Consider the following 17,605-nt stretch of genomic DNA (forward strand, 5'->3'; position numbering starts at 1 on the left):
TCAGAGGCTAGAAGTGTAGCCCCTGAAAGTTTATCATCTGTTTTTGCCCTGCTCTTCCACTTGTTGATATCTGTGAATAATTACTCTTTAAGGCGGGATGCTTAGGCAGATAAACCCCTACCCCGAATTGTTTATTGTATTTTTCTACTTTACAATATTTTGACTTGTTTGACTTTTACATAATAATTTTGCATTTTGCAATTTTTTTCATCATATCAGATGACAGATTTGGTCTTTTAGATTTCCTCCACCTTGAAAAGAATAAAATGGCTATTTTGAGCATTACGTATTTGTAGACTAGACAAGTATCTCCATATGTATTACAGTTGTTTCTGCAAAACAAGTATTTATCCTATTAAAAAGAAATATATATATAAAAACATGCAGTACTTACTCTGTTGGCAGTTCCTTCCCATAAATTCACCTGGACATTCACAGGAATAGTTGGCAACAAGATCTGTACAAATTCCACCATTCTTGCAAGGTTCAGCCTCACATTCATTTACATCTGCAAAAAACACACAAGATATTGTCAGAATTAGCAAACAGAAATTGTAAAAGCAATAACCACGTGTTTTTAAAGCACTAAACTACAATGTAGTTATGCAACTCACATTAGAAACAAACATGCTCTGCAAACCATGTGATTAGACAGGGCGTTCTTTAGGGAAAAACACAGCAATCTCATAAATGCAAATAGTTTCATATGCCTACTAAAATTTTGCTATGTCCTGTCATGCAACAGGATTTAAAGTCTTGCTGAGGGATTTTCACAGTAATGCCTTGAAAACATCAGGGCCACAAGTCACAATCTGGCCTTAAAGAAACAAATTCAAGTAGTTCTGACAAAGTACTCATCAGCGATCCTTGCAACTTCAACAAATGTGGCTAGTTCTTTATCAACAGATGCCAGCTAAGAATGTCTCTCAGTTCACCTTAATTCATTAAACATCTAACTGACAAGATTGTTTAACTGTCTAAAAAACTTTCTTTCTATGCATGAGCTAGCAGGCAAACTGAAACTAATAGCTTGATCCTGAAGACTGCAAATTTTATTAAAGTCAGAAGACAGAAAAGGTGGTTAATTTCATTTGCATTCCCCTTTTCAGGTACTCTTATTTCAAATGCTGTGAGAATAATACTCCCTAGCGTTTTTCAGGGCAATAACATGTAATATCAGATTCTTTTTCTCAAATGCAATATAGCATTTTTTAGTCATCTTAAATAGGCAGGTGAAGGATAACAGTATCTCCTAATTAAAATTCTCTATTTCTGCATTTATGTTTACTCTGTATGGAGTAGAAACATAATATGGATTGTATGCATCATTCTCAAAGGGATGCATGAATGCACACAGTTAAATATTCAAAAAACAGTAGCCCACAATAGCTTCATGAAGAACTGAAGTCCTGTTGCATTAGACACCGTAAACAGCAAACGGAAAAGCAGTCTTTAGCTTGTACTACCATTTTTCTTCACTCAGTTTTGCTTAAGTGCATATTCATTCTGGATACAGTTCCTGATAAAGCACATGTGCATAGCACAGAAGTAAGTTCAAATGATAAGACAGAGATGAACTAATTGCATCCACAAGTAGGCAAAATGTCTTATGAATTGAAGTAACACTCCTCACTTTTCTGCTCAATCTGCTTCTGTCCCCAAAATACCAACCTGCTTTGCGTTGTCATATACAGTCTAAAGGAAATGCTTCATAAATGCCTAAACCTGATGCAATAAGGCTGGTGCAGAAGAAGCAGAATTCAACTGTCAACAAAGCTGCTTTATTTCTAGTAGTTGAATATGTAATTTTTGTACTTTTAATTTGGATTTTCACATTTACTAAGAATCTACGTACAAAAAATCGATGTTTTAATACACAAGTTGCCTAGATCTGATTGATTTTGTGATGTCTCCAGGGAAGTTTGCACCTCCAAGTCGTCTCTGCAGAACTGAAGAGCTGTGTAGCTTTTAAACTATATGTGCAATGTACATGAGGTAGGTTGAAAACTGGTTGAATGGCTGGGCCCAGAAGATGGTATGTGGTCTGAAGTCTAGTGGGAGGCCACTATCACTGTACTTCTGGAGCCAATACTGCTCCGACCCTGTTCAACATTCTTTATTAATGATCTGGACAGTGGAGCAGTATGCATCCTCAGCAAGTTTGCTGCTGACAAAAAAAACTAGGAGGAGTTGCTGACATGACAGAGGGTTGTGCTGCCATCCAGAGGGACCTCAACAGGCTGGAGAAATGCGATGAGCAGAAACCTCATGAAGTTCAACAAGGTGAAGTGCTAAGTCCTCCCTCTGGGGAGGTACACTAGCAGGCACCCATACACTGGAGAAGGCTGCCCAGCAGGAAAGCATCTTGGCAGACAAGGGCCTGGGGATCCTGGAAGACAGCAAGTTGACCATGGGACAGCAATGCATCCTCACGGCAAAGAAGACCAACAGCCTCCTCGGCTGCATTAGGCAGAGCATTGTCATCAGGTCGAGGGATTTTCATCCTTGCCCTCTGCTCAGCACTTGCAAGGCTACACCGAGAGTATTGCATCTGCTTCTAGGGTCACCAGTATGAGAGAGACTAGGACATCCTGGAGACAGTTCATTAAAAGGCCACTTAGATAATTAAGAGACTGGAGCACCTTGCCTATGAAGAAAGCCTGAGAGAGTGAGAGAGGCACTGCTCAACTTAAAGAGGAGGGCTAGGAGGAAACTCAGCAATGTAAAAGACTACTTGATGGGATAACGTGAGCACATGTAGTCAGGCTATATTCAGTGGTGGGTAGCAACAGGAAAAGAAGCAGTTGGCACAAACTAAAGAACATTCTGTCGCAACATCAGACAACACTTTTTCACTGTGAGGGTTACTTTTTTTTTTTTACTGAGCAGTGGTGTAGGTTGCTCAGGATGTCTGCTGAGTATCCTTGGAGATACTCAAAACACCATTTTGAGTACTGTCCTGGGCAACCAGCTCTAGGTGGCCCTGCTTGAGCAGGAGGGGATTGGACCCGATGGCCTCCAGAAGTCCCTTTTACCCTCAAGCCTCCTATGATTGTGATAAATCTTCCCACTGCTGTGAACAGAAATGCAGGGACATATCTTCAGCTAAATGTGGAAGCTAGTTTCAGTTCCCTGAAGCAGAAAAAAATTAGATTTTTATACGGAAATTAGTTATGGTTACTGATCTCTGAGCTTCTTTTTAATCCTTCATGTAGTAGTGTTTGTTGCCTATAATAATACCACATACTGGACAAATAAATATTCACAGGTTTAGCTGAATTTCTGCCTATTAAAGAGAAAGAAGTAATAGCTTAGGGTACAAGAAATAAAACCTGCTAAGGGAAACAACCAAAGAACAGGCCTGCTCAATTCTAAATTAAATTCTTTATATGTATTTATAAAATTTAACAAGATTCTTCAGCTCTCTATTTGCCTTTTTAAGCTAAGCCCATTAACCTTATGTTTTCACCAGGTTATTCATTATTTTAATACAGGCTAACACGTTTGTGGGGATAAAATACTAAGGTCACTGTGATCTAAAAAGCATTAAGTGAATATATGAACTATCTCTTACTTGGTGAAATAAAGGTAGTAATTTATCCTCCTAAAAGCTTTTCTGTGTAAAGCTATTTTCTCAACGTATTTAATTTTTTCTAATTTGTCGTTCCTATTGAAATATGTCGGAAAAAATGCACAGCTTTCCAGAATATTTCATGTTGTCTATGCAGTGATGTAGAAAACAGACTGAACCTTAAGTACCAGACACCTCTAAAGCAATCCTCATATTCTGTCCCTATGGAGCAATTATCTATGATCAGTGCAGAAAATATGTAAATTCTTTATTATTATCTTTGTAACTTGTATCCCACAGTGATTTTTTTCCAGTAATTTGAGAACCTTTAGTCCCAGCAGTTCAAACAAACATGTCATATTTGATGAATGAAGAAATACTAGCTAATTGTGGCATCATATTTGATATTAGAACAGGTGTTTAGTTGGGAAGATAATGAACTGAAATGTGTTAAAGAAAGGAGCATAAGTTCTACAGAATTATTTAATTTATTATTATTTCATTTGATTGAATGTGAAGATGTAGAATATTTAATTAAAAGTAGTTCCTGCAAATTGTGGTCAGTTTTTATTCAAATTCCTACACATGCCAATTAAGATACTAAACTTTACACCAGCTAGTGTGGTTCTTTCTTCTCAAACACATATATTCCCTTTTAAACTTTGTTGTACCATCATGATTAGAAATAACTTCAAATAGAATTTTAAAATTACATTTTCTGGAGTAGCTGCTCCTAAAGGCAATAAAGACTCCTAAAGAAAACCTCTGTATGTTGCCAGATACAAATTCTTCACTGACTATGCAATATACCTACTTATGTGGGAAGAACATGCTTTTAAAGTAAATAAACTAATACAAAGTAAAATGACTGTAACTTACTCATTATTTTTCAGGTAAACTTATGTTTTGTGCCAGGTCAGATTTTGAAGTGCAATTCACATGAACAGTATTATGCATTGCAGTGGCTAAAATGCAGATACCTGGGTACTACAGAGAATTCAGTTACTCACAGAGGAAACTAGTAAGACTTAGACGCCAAGTGAAATGGACTTCTGAAGAGTTTGAAGTGCCAAACAATTTCTACAGTGTCCAGATTGGCTAAAAACCCCCAAATCCATATAAACCCCCCCAAGCCTTGAAAACCCAATCCTGTCTATGCCCAATCCCCCAATATTTCTCTACTGAAGATGGATTATTAAATGAATAGTGGTTCAGGAACAAGGAAACACTGACCATTTTTTAAAAAATAGCTTGTCCTTGAATACTAATAACTTGAAAGTCTAAGCCAGTTGATTAATAAAGAAAGGCTATGTGAAGGTTTCTTTTTATGATGAAGATGATTAAATTTACATTTCCTCCTCCTAAAATCAAAACAGAACTACAAAACTATTAAGCACACTTCTGTTTGAAACACAGTCATTGTGCACCCTGGCACAGAAGTATGCTGACAGAAACTGGGCAAGTAAAACAGAACTCTGCTATATTACATAGTGAGTTGCAGAATCCATCATGAGGGCTTTTCCCTTTGTTGAATTATATATATATTTAAATCCTTCAAGTATTTAACAAACACGAATGAAAACTAGTACTGTCCTTGCAAAGACAATATAATGAAATATACATAATTCTCATTTTGGACTTTACCTAAATAGAGTCACATCTGTTTTCCTGAAAAATCACCCCAGATTAAATGGATATATAAATTATTTAACTGTTAGAACAAAAAAAATTAAAAAAATTCCAGTAATTTGAGTTCTTCAGGAAGCTACTTGTTGTAAACCTGACTTTCTGTGATGAAGGAACTGATAAGCTTGATCAGTTGCTTTTGCCAATACAGCTTGTGTTTTGGCTGCAAATGCACACCATTATCTTGCTCCTGTTCCCTGCTTAGTTGTTCATTACGTAGCTAAAATTCCTGGTTCCTGCCGTCTGAACCCTTGTTTCTGATCCAGAACTATCTTTTGCATTAGTGGCTTCCTGAAGTTCCCTCCTGCTGACAAGCACACTCTTTCCTTATCCTTTGATTTCATACACATTTTGGCTTTCTGATTACACTTGGTCTGCTCATGTCATCTCAACTCTTAAGTCATGCTTTTAACCAGTCTTCTGTCTTCAGAATGGCTGGCCTATAGGTTCAAGTGTTCATTATGGAAGACTGCTTGGCCTTTATTACGAGCATTGATTAGACAGGATCCTGTTATGCCTTACTAATATTGCTAATGTGCTTTTTTTTTCTCCCTAAGAAAGCCAATTCAGTATATAGAAAACAGACAGGAGGAGAAGATCAATTGGTTATAAACTATGCATCATAGTCAGCTTCCTTGAAGACCCAAAGCCCTACACTGCATAAAGATTCTATTTATGGCAGCTGGCCCATACAATGTCACCTTTGCTTGATGATCCAAATAGGTTTATGCATTTTCCACAACTATGTTTAGCAGTTTAGGAATTGCCTTCTAGTCTATACATATTATCTGTATCACAACTTAGGGCCTTGGGTGGCACAATGCCTTTAAAAGATTCCTGTATTTGCTGAGAAATAGCAGGAGTTTCTCTCTCTGTTAGAGTTCTGAAATAATGAAGTCAGACTGTAAACTCTGAATTTTACGTTCAGGCAAAGGTTCTTTTCACCTTTCACTTTTTTCCTAAATTTGGGGTATATCTCCTGCAATATTATTCTGAAGGTCCCTTAAATATTAAGTATGGCTGACAAAGAAAATGGAAAGGATGAGAAAAGAGCAGACTGATTTCTTTCTAGCAATGAAAAGTACTGGTATGGAAGAGAATATTGCTTCTAAATAAACTCTATGAACTACATGAGAGTAATGACTACATAGATAAACAGCTCTGCTAGATACACAAAAGGATCACATTGAATACATTTTCAGAACCAGATGCTTTGCTGACTTGTGTAGAGGATAAAATGAAATCTGACAATATTACAAATCCTGTGTACTATTTGCAGGTGAATAGCTATTTAAATTCTCTTTTATGGGGTAATGTGTACATATCTGGACCACGGAAAAATTACTGCTAATGTTTTGTTGCAAAAGGGGCAATTTCTGAATGCTATCATTTTTACTTATTCATGGCCAAGCACAGACCCCAGCAGAAGCCCTTCTGAGATGATAAGCAACTACTAAGCTCTGTGCATCTGAGCAAAAAAGTACTGCAGTAAGAACTAATAAGCTCTTCTAGAAAGGCTTAGGAGTATGTATGTCTTTATTAACAGTAGTTATTGAAGGGGGTTTATCACTTTCAGCATTGTATCTCACCTGCTGGGAATGCAGAACTCGGTTCTACCTTTATATCCCTCTGGATGCTCCTGCCTCTCTACTTCTCAGGACTTAGTACTAGGTACATTAGGTGACTTGATCCCACTAAAAATCCCTTCTTGTGGTTTAGTCTGTACACTTTCAGACCAGCCGGGTCTGAAAGACCATTCAGACTGAAGTTTGATGGGATATATTCTCAGGAAGGATGGACATTTTGGCAGTATCAGGTAATCATACTAGAGGATTAAACAAAATTCAGGCCAGATCATAAGACTTTAGAAAACCACGTGCCTCTTATGATGTCAGACATTAGTAAGTCATAAGAAAAAGAAGATAACCAAGATCTATTCATTGTTTTCAGTGTACTTGGAGAAAAACATAGGCGAAACCAGGTTACAGTACAGGGGCAGGATCACCTCCTTCGACCTGCTGGTCACACTCCTTTTGATGCAGCCCAGGATACAGTTGGCTTTGTGGGCTGCGAGCACACACTGAAGCTGGCTCATGTCCATTTTCTCACCAGCCAACACCCCAAGTCCTTCTGGGCAAGGCTGCTCTGAATCTCTTCTCTGCCCAACCTGTAGCTGTATCTGGGATTGCTCCGACCTTGCACTTGTCATGGTGAAACTTCATAAGGTTGGCATCAGCCCAGCTCACAAGCGTGTCAAGGACCCTCTGGATGGCATTCCTTCCCTCCAGCGTATCAACCGAACCACACAGATTGGTGTCATTGGCAAACTTGCTGAGGGTGCACTCAGTCCATGTCACCAACAAAGATGTTGAACAAGACTGGTCCCAACATCGATCCCTGAGGGATGCCACTCAGGGATGCTTTCTCTGTTCTAGGCTGGTGGGTAGATGGAATGCCCAGTGTGTACACAAGGAATTTTAACTACCAGATAAATTTATTTTAGATTTTTTATCTCAAAGGGATCTAGTTCTTGTTCTCTGAGACTGCTGTCACATGAAGCAAAGAACAGTAAGTAGTGATGATCCAAGAGGTTTTTTTTAAAAATGTAATCTTGATTCAAACTAAAACACTCATCCAGATGCCTTACAGAAATAATGGTATGTTATTTAACACATCAGAATAAATGCAGGTGAGAAGAATATCCTGCATATTCATTTGCAAATGTGACAGCACTGAGTTTTGCTTGAGATATTTTATGAACACAAAGGGAATACATTTGTAATGCAGACTGATATACACAATTAGACTATTATCTCATTATGTTGAGCTTCAATCCAAATCCTGTCTTCTTAAGGTTTGCACGTGTAAGTGATGAGTCTGATGCTACGTCTTCCTTCTCATTCTCAGCATACTGCTTACTTACAAATAAACCCACTGATCTCCTAAGTGTATACACATGAATAAATTTCAGAAGAGTTGCTACACTATTGAATATGGTATTGGATCTTCCCTTTAAAATGTTCTTTGACTTCTTCAGATTGTTCACTGGCTCTGCAATATAAAAAAACCACACCTGATTACTAAATTTTTTTCTTTAATTTTTAGAAAAACTGCCATGTGAACTGTTCAAGTTCCAAAGATTGAAGTCAGTCATGCAATATTCAACTTGTTCAATGAACAATGGAAATACTAATATTCTGTATACTAATACGGAACTGCAGAGCCATGTGCCAGCATGGGTTCCTAAACCAAACAGAATATTTTGATTCTGCATCCTTGACACACCTACACACAGATGGTCGAGCACAGTCGTTTCCATGGCAGCAGAACAATAAAAATTAAAAAAAAAATAAATCTAAATTACAAAGCCCATCTTTTTTTCTAACAGCTGCCTCCTACACAGATTAGAATTTGCCACTGTGTGACAAATTCTAATGATAAGTTTTGTCTCATTAAATAATGAGATTTCATATAAAGATTTCATTTATCTTAATTATCTTCCTCACAGAAATGTTCTGGTGTATCTGCAATGAATCTGTGAGTGCAACAAAGACTAAAAGCAGTAATTTCCTTAAAACTGTGATGTGGCTGTGCTGATCCTAAACCATCACAATGGCTGAGCCTACCCAAATGAGCATAAAAAGCGGGGAAAGGGAACAAAGAACAAATTCTTCATTCAGCTCCAGTTTTCCTGTGTTCATCCTCTAGCTGACCATAATTCTACAGTGGTTCATTGACTGTTCTCTTGCGTGAGACTGAGTGCACCTTCAGCAAGTTTGCAGTTTCTCCTGGAGAAACTGGCTGCTCATGGCTCCTGCACAGTATACCGTTCACTGTGTAAAAAAACTGTCTGGATGGCCAGGCCCAGAGTGATGGGGAACAGAGTTAAACCCAGTTGGTGTCAATACATAAGTGGTTTCTCCAGGGCTCAGTATTAGGTCCAGTTTTGTTTAATATCTTTATTAATGATCTGGATCTGGAGATCGAGGGCACCGACAGTTTTCAGATGACACCAAATTAAGCAGAAGTGTTAATCTACTTGAGGGCAGAAAGGCTCTGCAGAAGCAGGTCAGGCTGCATGGATGGGCTGTGGCCAGTGGTATGAGGTTCAACAAGGCAAAGTGCCAGGTCCTGCATTTGGGCTGCAACAGCCCCATGAAACTAAATGATTTAGGATTCTATGAAGCCAACTGAGTGGTGTAGTTGACATTCTTGAGGGAAGAGATACCATCCAGAGGGATCTTGAAGGGCTGGAAGAGTGGGCCAATGTGAATCACATGAAGGTCACCAAGACCAAGTGCAAAGTAATGCACCTGTGTTTGGGCAATCCCCCATAACAATACAGATTGGTGCATAAATGGATTAAGAAAAGCGCTGCAGAGAAGAACTGGGAATTCTAGTGGATGAAAAACTGGACATGAGCCAGCAACGTATGATGACAGATGACAAAGCCAGACACATCCTTTGCTGCATAAACATAGCCAGCAGGTCAAGGAAGGAGATTCTCTTCCTCCACTCTTGTGAGACCCCACCTGGAGTACATGAACATGTTAAAAGTGGATTCTCCTCCACAGCACAGCTATGAGAGCAGTCAGAGGGCTGGAACACTTCTCCCATAGAAAAAGCCTGGGTGAGTTGTGGCTGTTCAGCCTGGAAAAGAGAAGGCTACCGGGAGAGCTTAGAGCAGCCTTTCAATGTAAAAAGGGGGCTTGTAAGACGTATGGAGAGAGAGTTTTTACAAGGGCCCATAGTGACAGGACAAAGGGCAACAGTTTTAACCTGAAAAAGGGTAGATTTAGATTAGATATTAATTACAAATCATTTACAATGAAGATGGTGAGGTGCAGGTACAGGTTGCACAGAGAAGCTGGGTCTGCCCCGTCCCTCGCAGTATTCAAGGCCAGGTTGGAAGGGCTTGGACCAACCTGGTCTAGTGGAAGGTGTCCGTGCCCATGTCAGGAGGGTTGGAACTGGATGAGCTTTAAGGTCCCTTCCAACCTATTCTATGATTCTATGATTCTATTATTCCAACCCGATTCTATGATTCTACAATCTACATCATCTATCAGGTCAGAGCTGCAAGTATCAACACATTCAACAATAGTAATTCCATACTGATGCAATAATCGGGTTACACACTATCTTAAAGAGTTTCTGCTTGATGCATTTTCTTGAAGTTACATTGTGTAAGTGATAATTTGGAAACACCTCAATATTAAGCCACTTAGCATCACAAGACTATGTCAAAGAAACTCATGTTCAAAGCTTTAAGGAAAAGGCTTATGACTGTACATAAACCTAATGATATCTCTCTCAATAAAAAGCATTCTTTGACAATTGGAAAAATGGAGTCATATAAAGAGATGAAAAGCAGGCTTATTCATAAAGTTCATTGCTTGTCAACTGACAAACGTGAAGGTAAAATTTTATAACAGAAAACAGTTAGGACCAGTAACACTATTTAAAAGACCACACTACCAAGCAAGGCGAGTTTAGTTTTTTCCATCGCTGTTACTCAATTTAAAGTCTCTTTCTTTGCAGAGCCTTTTTTGTGCTAAATCATTGCTACGATAGCATTGAGAGCATTTCCACAGAATAAGCTAAGACTGAAGAAAAAGAATATGCACAGTCATCACACTTCTGGAAAGCTGCCAAAATGAGAATATTGAACTTGGAAAATGAAATACAGAGCACAAAACAGTAAGAAATGCTTATTTTCTCAACTCAAGTTCTGAAATGGAAGGGAAGAATAGCACTTAATGTCACAAAATTTCCAGTGAAGAAAACAATCCTGTACTGCTTTTCATAACAGAACTGAAATGAACACATACTTTTCTGTAAGTATGAAAGGTAAGTATGAAACCTGCAAAAGGAGAAAACAAAAGAATAAAATGACACTGAGGTTCTAGATAGCAGTTTTTGTTTGTTTGAATGCATAATCTTGAAGAAAATGAAAAATACTTATATAGTAGATTCTGCATGGAATAATACAGTATTAAGTGACAAAGAATGAGTGTAAGAAATCAAGAGATGCTTAATTTATTGCTTCTGTTCTTATCCAAGGAAACTTTCTACTAATGTAGACTCAAGTTTGAATGACTACTGTGATTATCATGTATATACTTGAAATATCCTGTTTATCTGTTTTAACTTAGATAAGTATGAGATAGATGAATCATAGTGTTAATTTCCCTGTCTGTTACAGAATAACCTCCATCATTTTCTTGCAAGATTTATCTGTTCCAAAATTACTTTAACAGTATAATCAATATATTCACCCACATTCTCCTTTCACAAAGCCACGTAAGACCATTTACATGTTGCTTTCAAAAAAGCAGTCTACTTGTTGAACCTCTAAAAGGCAGTATTTGTGGTTTTTTTTTGGTAAAAGTGTTTTCATTCATAAATGTAATATTTGCAAGAGTTTTTGCTAGTAGTTTTGTGTAACGTAGTCAGAAATATAAACAGTTATTCTCACTCTGAGGAAACCCACTGAAAAGGCACATTACAATATTTACATTATAAAAGAGAGAATGTGTGATGTCATTGCAATGGGATAACTATTATTGAACTAGAAGAGATAATTTTTCACTCAGTATTCATTACTCATTCAAATATAAAAAGGAATTTGCATGTTGAGCAACACATTTCCATATATTATCTTTTCAATGCAGAATATCAACAAATCTAACCTCTTTCACAATCAAAAAGCAATCCATGCATTTTTGGAATAGCAATTTCTTCCCACAGTAAAATAATACTAATCCATAAGAAAGACAGTAATTATAGGAACAGAATTTACTCTCCTACAAAAGATGTTTATAATGTATGTCTATTGACAACTTGGGTGACTTTGATACTACAGAAACACACGCCTTCTTAAAAGTACCATCCACTGTATAGTTCAGTCAGTGTACAGGTTGCAAGAAATCCACTCCTCTGTTCAATATCCCCATAAAACCTAAATGCAGTCAGAAAGATCTATTTCCTTCCACTATGACATCTTCTGGAAGAAAAGAAGACAGCTTAATAAAAGCCTTAGCTCAACATGCAGTTCTGGTTAAAACAGGAAGAATCAAAAAGAACCTTCAAACAAAATGATGCAATAAGTATACAGAAAGCATTGGTAAGGATCTTCTACCAAAGAAATGGTGCAGCTTTGTATCCCATATAGGTCACTGTCGCAGTAAGCTATTATCACAGAACAACAAAGGTTTTGAGACAGCCACTGAGAAACTGTCTACAAGTCCTGGAAAAACTCTCATGTGAAACTGTAAAGGAAACAATTTTAAAACTGTTTGCACAGGAAAAATAAGACAGAGCATGACAAATGTATGCAAAATAGTAAGTGGCATACTGAAGGCACTCAAAAGCCCTTCTTCTGGACACAGAATACACAAAGAAATAGTTAAAGATGCTGGAAGACGGCAGGTTTGAAACTGAAAAAAATGATTTTTTTCAATATAAAGTATAATGAGACTATGAAACTTCATCAGGAAACTGTTACAGTCAGTAATTCAAGAAAAAAATGCTATTGGAAGTGTCTATGAATGAAAAGAATAAATAAAACTGTATAAGCAAATGCTAACAAGAGTGAAACAAAATAGGAGAGGATATTATGCATCCTACCTGGGATTCTAAGCCCATCTCTGGCTATTACGAATGAAATAAAATCTTTAAGTGGAAGGCAAGTTATGCTTGGTGTTTTCATGGCAAAGGTGTGACCCCTTCTGAGGAGCTTGCAGTGTTGGCCTATTACTTGATATTTAACGCGTTTTCTCTCTGGGCTTCATGTAGTCTTAGCTCAGTCACCTACTGCTTTAACTAAGATATTTGTTTGGATTTTAAGGAAAACAATCCCCTACTTCCAATAGCCCCAAAATTGTTGTCACTATTTTTCAGCCTCACTTAGTACTTACTTGCATGTGTAATTTGCTACTGTACTATGTAACTCATTACTACTTCATTACTACTACAGAACTTATTGCTAGTATAATTTGTTAAAACTATTAAATTAGACTGCTAATTTAAAGGAAAACTAACCCCCATCAAAGTAAAAACTAGTAACCTGGGTTAGATTTAGCGCTCCTCAAATAGATCTCATCCTTTAAAGAGAAACTAAGGAAAGATTCTGGCTGTTTATCAGCATGGGATTAACATTTGCTATGGTGCAATTGTATGTATCCCACTATATTAAATTTGCCCACCTGGCTAGAGGGATTGCTGGCTTGGAACAAACTGCATCTGTGTGAGATACAGTTGGTTCTGGCCTCCAAAACAACATAGCTGCATGAGAACCACCTGGGGGGGGAATGGTTTCTGGAATGCTCTACCACCAAACTACAGCCAGGAATGGTTTAGCAAAAGCACTCCCTCATTTTAACACACAAAATCCATGCCACAGGATGGTCTACACTTTCCTCACAAGTACTTCTTCCCAGTAGCTAGAGAAGTCATTAGGATTTGAATTTGCTGGTAGAGCTGAAGCTGTTTATCATGCATCATGTCAACTGGCCAGAAATGCATGGCCACTGGCCTTTCCACTTGCAGATCCACAGTTAAAAGTCACTGTCCTTACATCCATATCAAGCAGATAAGTGAATGACTTTTAGAAACAGAGAAGTATTTAAAGAACATACTGATCTTGGCTATCACCACAAAAATCTGCCCAGGTTTCTACGTGTGGTAGACTTTCTTTTCCAGACAACTGGCTGGGTAACACTGAAATGGGAAATTCCTTTTTTGTACTGGGAAATCACAATCTTTTTAGGTTTGAAAATTAAGATCAGTTTTGAAATAAATACATTATCAGTGAAATCACTAATTAGCTTATTTATAATTTTAATATTAATTACTTACATGGGTAAAAGGTCAAGGAATATTAGAAATACTGACAGGATGTCTGCTGATGCATATAACAGAATACCAGCTTTGGGAATGTACCCTGACTGCAAAATCAATCACCTTGATTAATTTATTCAGGAACAGAATATCAGACATGAAAGAAACTCAAGATAAAAAACCCTGTACAAAAGAAGTATAATAAGATTTTTGGAAATCTAAGCAGTTTAAAGATATGTGTCTTTCAAGAGGTAATTTTAATTTACCTTTTTATGAGGGAACTACTTTGACAGACTTTTCACTCAGTTTATAGAATTGAATTGCTAAACTTTATGCAACAGAGGAATTTGTATCAAAGGAACTTTGAGCTATCATATAAAAGAGTTTTATTAAGTTCACCACTGGAAGTCCCATACTTCTTCCTGAATGCGGAGACCTCATCTGCTGCTTCTCATAGCTGACATTCTTAAGAGATCTTCTGAACACCCATGTGTTGTGTATGATTTATTATCACATCTTAAATCAGATTATCTGAAAAGAACAGAATTTCATTCTCCCCCAAAAGAGTAACTGTTCACATAAACTTGTCTCTTCTTAAATCACTTTAGCTCTCTTCCTGGGTTCTAGTCTCCCCACAGTGGATCTGAATCATCCGTGTGAAAGCTCTACTTTATTCTGCGTTTGGTATAAATACACACTGTGCTGATTAGCAGGATCATAATATTGCCTACTCTCTTGGTCTTGAGACTCTTGAACTACTTAAAGGCTGGCAACAACTACCCTCTGCCTTCAGGACTGCACCATGAACTCAGTCCCCTCTCTTGACTGCCTGCTCTAATGAAATACGACCATTAAACCAAAAGGAATTCAGTGTGACTGTTGCCGTCAGTCAGCTCCACTGGATAGCCAGCCCCAGAATCAGGGCTACATGGAAGAGAAGCCAAAGGAGTCAAAAATATGAAACTTTTCCATGTGGCTAGTGGAAGAGGTAGTCATAATTTAACTAGAGTAAGTTAGTGGGGCTGCCTATGTTATCTATGCAATTGAAAGAAAGAGCATGGTCACAGTTAATGAAACTGAACATCTGTATTTTAAGGTGTTTGAAGACACCTTCCAATCAGTACATAAATGACAGAATGAATGTAAGTAGTCATTTGAGCAGGACTGCGTTGTCTCCTGACACTTCAAATTATAGACAAGCATCTAAATGGAGCACTTAATTAAGGCAGATTGGATTCAGTGCTTACCCACTCTGATTTGAATGAGTGGATTTACTTTTTATGTGCAAATGGAACTGGATCCATGACTGTTTCAGTTTTTAACCTTCTAACTCAGTAGCAGTTGGCTTCCAAATGCAACAATAACATGAGATTTTAAGAAACGTACTGTGCGCTTTATTGCACAAAATAAAACACAAATTTAGCACACGAGTTTCTCCTTAGGCAAGCACATTTCCTAAATGAGTTTGATATAAAAAAACCCCAAACCAAGCAAACCAAAAACCAAAAACCAAACCAGCTTCTATTTAAGTGCAAACACATAATGCAAATCATCCGCGAGTCCTGAAAGAGCTGGCGAATGAAGTTGCTAAGCCACTGTTAATCATGTTTGAAAAATCACGGCAGTCAGGTGAAGTTTCTGATGACTGGTGTCATAGTTTAAATCCAGCCAGAACAAAACATCGGTGTTATCAGCGCTGTTCCCAGGCCAAAAGTCAAAACGCAGCACTGCACCAGCTACCAAGAAAGAGAAAAATGACTGCTACTGCTGAACCCACGACATTATCCACCCCTTATTCCATATCATTCACATCATGCTCAGATCCCACTTTTTCAATATACCATCGCTCTTATCTCAGTGCACTCTTATCTTAGTGCATGGACCAGTCCCTATAAAGCTGCTGAGTCCATCTGGTCCATGACGTCAGGCTCCATCTCTTGTAACAGTCTTTCAGAGCAGAAGAGGCTGTGTGCAGTGTTCACACTCATGAAACACCTGGTCAATAGTGTCCATTGCTAAGTCCATCCCTTCCATCTCTATGCTGCATCTCTGCCCTGATGGCCTGAAGTATCATGGGCCTACCAGGCTCAAAATAACTCACCGTCCCCTTCAGCAATTTCTGCAGCTTGTTGCTGGGGCCTCCATACAGCTGCCTTCCATCTCCGATGCTTCCAGAGAACTGGAGGGGCCCACTGACCTAGATACTTGCCCATACTGTCCCACACACCCTGCCACTCATGGCTGTCCAGCCTGGGGGGAAATCTCCTGGTCCTCCCATATCGTCGTCTAACCCCAGACAAGACCCAAACACAACTCTGCTTAACTTTTTAGATCAGACAAAATGGTGATGGGTAAAACACAGTCTGTATGTGTGCCAACATGCTGATCCCCATCACAGTCAGCAGGCAGGTCCCAAGGTTACACAAAGGCCATCCAAAACCTTCAGAACTCTCAAACGATGCTGCTGTACTTGTCACTGGGGCTGGTGTAGCTGCTGTGCTTGCCGGCTCTCCCACCACCAGCTTCTCTTTTTCTGAGTCCAGCTCTTCCTCCTCTGCCAGGCTGGGAAATGCTGCGGGGTCTCCTGCATCCTCCTGGTGCTCGGTGGGCAGCTTCCGGGGAATCCTCTCAGCCGTTGAGGAGCTCGGCTCCTCCACAGGGCTCAGCTCCTCTGCGGGGCTCGGCTCCTCCGCCGCCTTCTTCCACTGGTCGGCAGCCGCTTCCACTCCTTGACCACCCCGACCTCCTCCACCAGCAGCCGCTCCCTGCCAGCCTCCAGACCCACTCCCGCTACTGCTTTGTCGCCAGGGCCGCTCTCCTGGGCCTCTTCGGCAGCCACTGGCTCCCAGGACCACTCCCCCTCGTCTCCCCATGGCCTCACGCAGATAGAGGCAAGGACAAGGGCCAGCATGGTGAGCAGCAGACCGCCAGGTACCAGTCCACGGCCTGCCCTGCTTCTGGAGCCCGCCCGTATTACAAGTGATTGCCATAAAGTACAGTGAGACAGGAACCTTAGCCCAAGCCCCACACTTGATAAATACTAACACAGCAAATACCGGCTCTAAGTAAGTTACAACATTCTGAAACTGTGAGGTCAAGAGAAACCAGTTTAAGAGGCAGTAAATCAGCATTGTGATGAGTGACTATTAATCCAGTCAGATCTGTCGTTATCTCAATCCCTCATGCCCCATGTTGGGAGCCAAAAAGAACTGTTGTGGTTTAAACCCAGCCAGACCAAAACATCACTGTTATCAGCTCTGTTCCCAGGCCGAAAGTCAAAACACAGCACTGCACCAGCTACCAAGAAGAAGAAAAATGACTGCTACTGATTAACCCAGTACAACTGGAAAATGGGAAATATAACCCTCACTTCCAAGAAGGGGAAAATGGATGACCTCATCTACCTGGACTTGTGCAATGTGTTCGACACTGTCCCACACAACATCCTTGCCTCTAAACTGGAGAGCCATCAATTTGATGAATGGACCACTTGGTGAATAAAGAACT

At 39.2% G+C, this 17,605-nt stretch overlaps 1 protein-coding gene across 1 annotated transcript in view; it reads right to left on the minus strand.

Moving 5' to 3' along the window:
* Positions 1-381: 381 nt before the first annotated feature.
* Positions 382-17,605, minus strand: part of LOC133208976 (EGF-like repeat and discoidin I-like domain-containing protein 3) — a gene marked incomplete at its 3' end in the record, with an annotated part of 69,271 nt that continues 52,047 nt past the window's right edge. Inside the window, exon 5 of the mRNA XM_061347266.1 lies at positions 382-508. Within this exon, the coding sequence (XP_061203250.1) occupies positions 382-508 (127 nt within the window). The remainder of the gene's footprint in view (positions 509-17,605) is intronic.

Source organism: Neopsephotus bourkii, unplaced genomic scaffold (genome assembly GCF_033783945.1).
Source record: "Neopsephotus bourkii isolate Nb327-2 ecotype Australia unplaced genomic scaffold, CSIRO-AGI_Nbou_v1 NB_316, whole genome shotgun sequence".
Classification (NCBI taxonomy): domain Eukaryota; kingdom Metazoa; phylum Chordata; class Aves; order Psittaciformes; family Psittacidae; genus Neopsephotus; species Neopsephotus bourkii.